We start from the raw sequence: 2,710 nt of genomic DNA on the forward strand, positions 1-2,710 counted from the left end.
AGAATATTGAAAAACAGTAACACAGTATCTGTACCACTATTATTAAAACAACAGCTAGAAAATATTTTGGCGTTAACCGACAATTTTTTCCATTTGTATTGAGTGAGCTGAGTCCCAGCTCATGCATTAACCCAGTATTTTACAAGAAAAATCAACCATTTAATCCCATATGTGTGGTATGTCTGAATCCCCCCCGCTTGGGATAGCTTCCCATTTCCAACATGTCCGTTTAGTACTTTAGATTCCCTTAGAAGATCCAGAAACTTTGTTGGTATTTCGACTGCACAATACTCCTTTGCTTCCATTTGCACAACAGTTTTTTTAAATCACATTTTAGGCATTTGCAGTTCAAAATTTGGCTCCTGCATCGAGCAGTCTGTCAGGTTCTGCTTCCTGGGCTCCATGAAGGATGTACTGCGTTGCTTTTCTTTCTGTTGAAAGGCCCTGACCCTTCAGCTGCAAATCTGAGAGGGTCAAAAGTTCATAAACTCAGAAACATCATCTCCCCTTTCCCTCAGAGCTAAAGCAAGCATGCTGTAGTCCTGGGAAGGCAGACAGAATACCCAGTACAAATCCCAATTGAATAGCTTTTGTTGCTTAAAAATATTTAGAGACAAGTCACTTTTTAGGGGGAAATTTCAGTCAGAATCCTCAAGTCCACACTTTCAGAGGCACACATTTAAGGAAAGACCTAAATTCTTACCACTTAGATGCACTTATCTGCCTTCTGGTAAAAGTGATGTGTGCACAGCATCTTTGCCTGAAATGGTAGGAGTTGGCATGAATGGGAATGTGGCTGATCTACTGAAAAGAAAGCTGCTCTTAGGTTCTGCAGCTGCAGCTTACTCAAGGCAAGGTAATAGAATCATGGGAAGTGACCTTGCCTTCAGTGCCACCTTCTGTACCAGCTTCAGTTGCAGGCAGGTCTGGGTGGCTGTCTTCCTTGGGGGGCTTTTTCTTGCAGAAGAATTTCTTGAGCATGTCTTGGATTTCCTTCTTGATGGTCTTATGCATGTAGCCATAGATGTAGGGGTGGATACAGCACTGCAGGAAGAAAAGCCAGATTATGATGGTGATTACCCACTGGGGGACCTTGGTTTGGACATCTACCCACACAGCCAGGACAGCCAGAAAGCAGTAAGGTCCCAGGGACAGCACATAGGAGAAAATGATGAGGAAGATCACTTTAGCAGCTTTGCACTCGTAACACCTGGGCAGAGGAGGGTCAATGTTGCTGTTCCGGCGGCTGGGTGAGAGGCTCTCTGGCATATTCACTGCTTCAACATCATCATCACTGAAATTGATGCCATCCTCATCCAAGTCCATGTCCTCTTCACCCAAGTCAATGTTGCACTGGCTGACCTCTTCTCGGCTCTTGTCTGCGTTACTGCTGCTCTCCCCAACCTCACTGCCATCTTCCCTACCGTCCATGTGACCCTCACGGGCCTCCATGCTGCCACGCTGGGTTTCCATGGACCCCATGCTGCCCTCCCTGGCCTCACCTTCGTCTTGGCCGTGAAATTCACTCTCACCCTCCACCTCGGACTTCTCTCCTTCTTGATTCTCATTCTGCACACAGTCCTTGGCCCGCGCCTCTAAGCTGTGGCTCTTGACGTTATAGAGCAGAGCATGCTGACGACGGGCTGCCCCAAACACCACCGAGTAGCAGGCAATCATGACAGTGAGTGGGAGGATGATGAAGAACACCACACTGATGATGGTGTAGCTGGGGCTGGCCCCCCAGATCATGGAGCAGAGAGCATTGCGTTCATCAAAGACAGCCTGGCCCCAGCCGTAGAGTGGAGGTGTGCTCTGCAGAATGGCCAGGATCCAGGTGCCATAGAGGAGCAGAACGCCACGGCGCTGGGTCATCTTGGACGGGTAGGAGAGAGGATGGATAATGGACAGATAGCGATCCACTGACACTACAACAATGGTGTTGACGCTGGCGAAGGCAAACAGGTGGGTGAGGCTAACCAGGGCAGTGCAGAAGTGGCTGTTGAGAGGCCAGAAGAAAGGCACGGAAGTAGCCACCACCCAGGGGGCCACCAGCGAGATCTGCAGCAAATCGGTAACCAACAGGTTAAAGATGAAGCGGTTGGTGACCTGCATTAGCTGCGGCTTGCGCTGCAGCACGATCGCCAGCACTACATTGCCAACGAACGAGACAGTGAGGAAAACGATCAGCACGCTCGAGCGAATGATGCCGTGAGCGAGGCTGATGGGGATTTTGGAGAGGGGAACGCACGTGTGGCTGCTGTTGGTCTCGCGCGTGCTGTTGGTACAAGTGGATGCCATGGTGACAGCAGGCTAACGTTGACACAGGATGCAGGGACAGCGCGGGCACCAGCGGCCAAAGGAGGACTGCACCGATTATACTGAGTGTCTGTGCTGGGAACGAAAGAAACGGGGCGGGGCGGGGGGAGGAGCGGTTAACCTGTGGCTGAGAGCAGAAGACCGGGTGCTCAGTTTTGACGCGGCAGCACTTTCAGTCTCTCCCGCTTTCAGTCCCCAGCGCAGCGCGGGGGGCTCCCCCTCCCCCGCCCCACCCCTAAGGCATCTGGGTAGTTTCTTTGGCTGTTTCTTTGGCTATCCCCGGGGGTGTGTAGGGGTGTTTCTCTGCCTGTCTCTTTCCTGGTCTCTCCCTTCTTTGCGTATGTCTCCCCCGGGGGTGAGGGTGAGGGGTGGCGGGCACGCCCGCAATCTTTCT

At 51.4% G+C, this 2,710-nt stretch overlaps 1 protein-coding gene across 1 annotated transcript; it reads right to left on the minus strand.

Moving 5' to 3' along the window:
- Positions 1–846: 846 nt before the first annotated feature.
- Positions 847–2,298, minus strand: GPR101 (G protein-coupled receptor 101). The gene has a single exon (XM_004587799.2). The coding sequence runs from the start codon at positions 2,296–2,298 to the stop codon at positions 847–849; it is 1,452 nt and encodes a 483-aa protein (XP_004587856.1).
- Positions 2,299–2,710: the final 412 nt, after the last annotated feature.

Source organism: Ochotona princeps, chromosome X, assembly GCF_030435755.1.
Source record: "Ochotona princeps isolate mOchPri1 chromosome X, mOchPri1.hap1, whole genome shotgun sequence".
NCBI lineage: Eukaryota > Metazoa > Chordata > Mammalia > Lagomorpha > Ochotonidae > Ochotona > Ochotona princeps.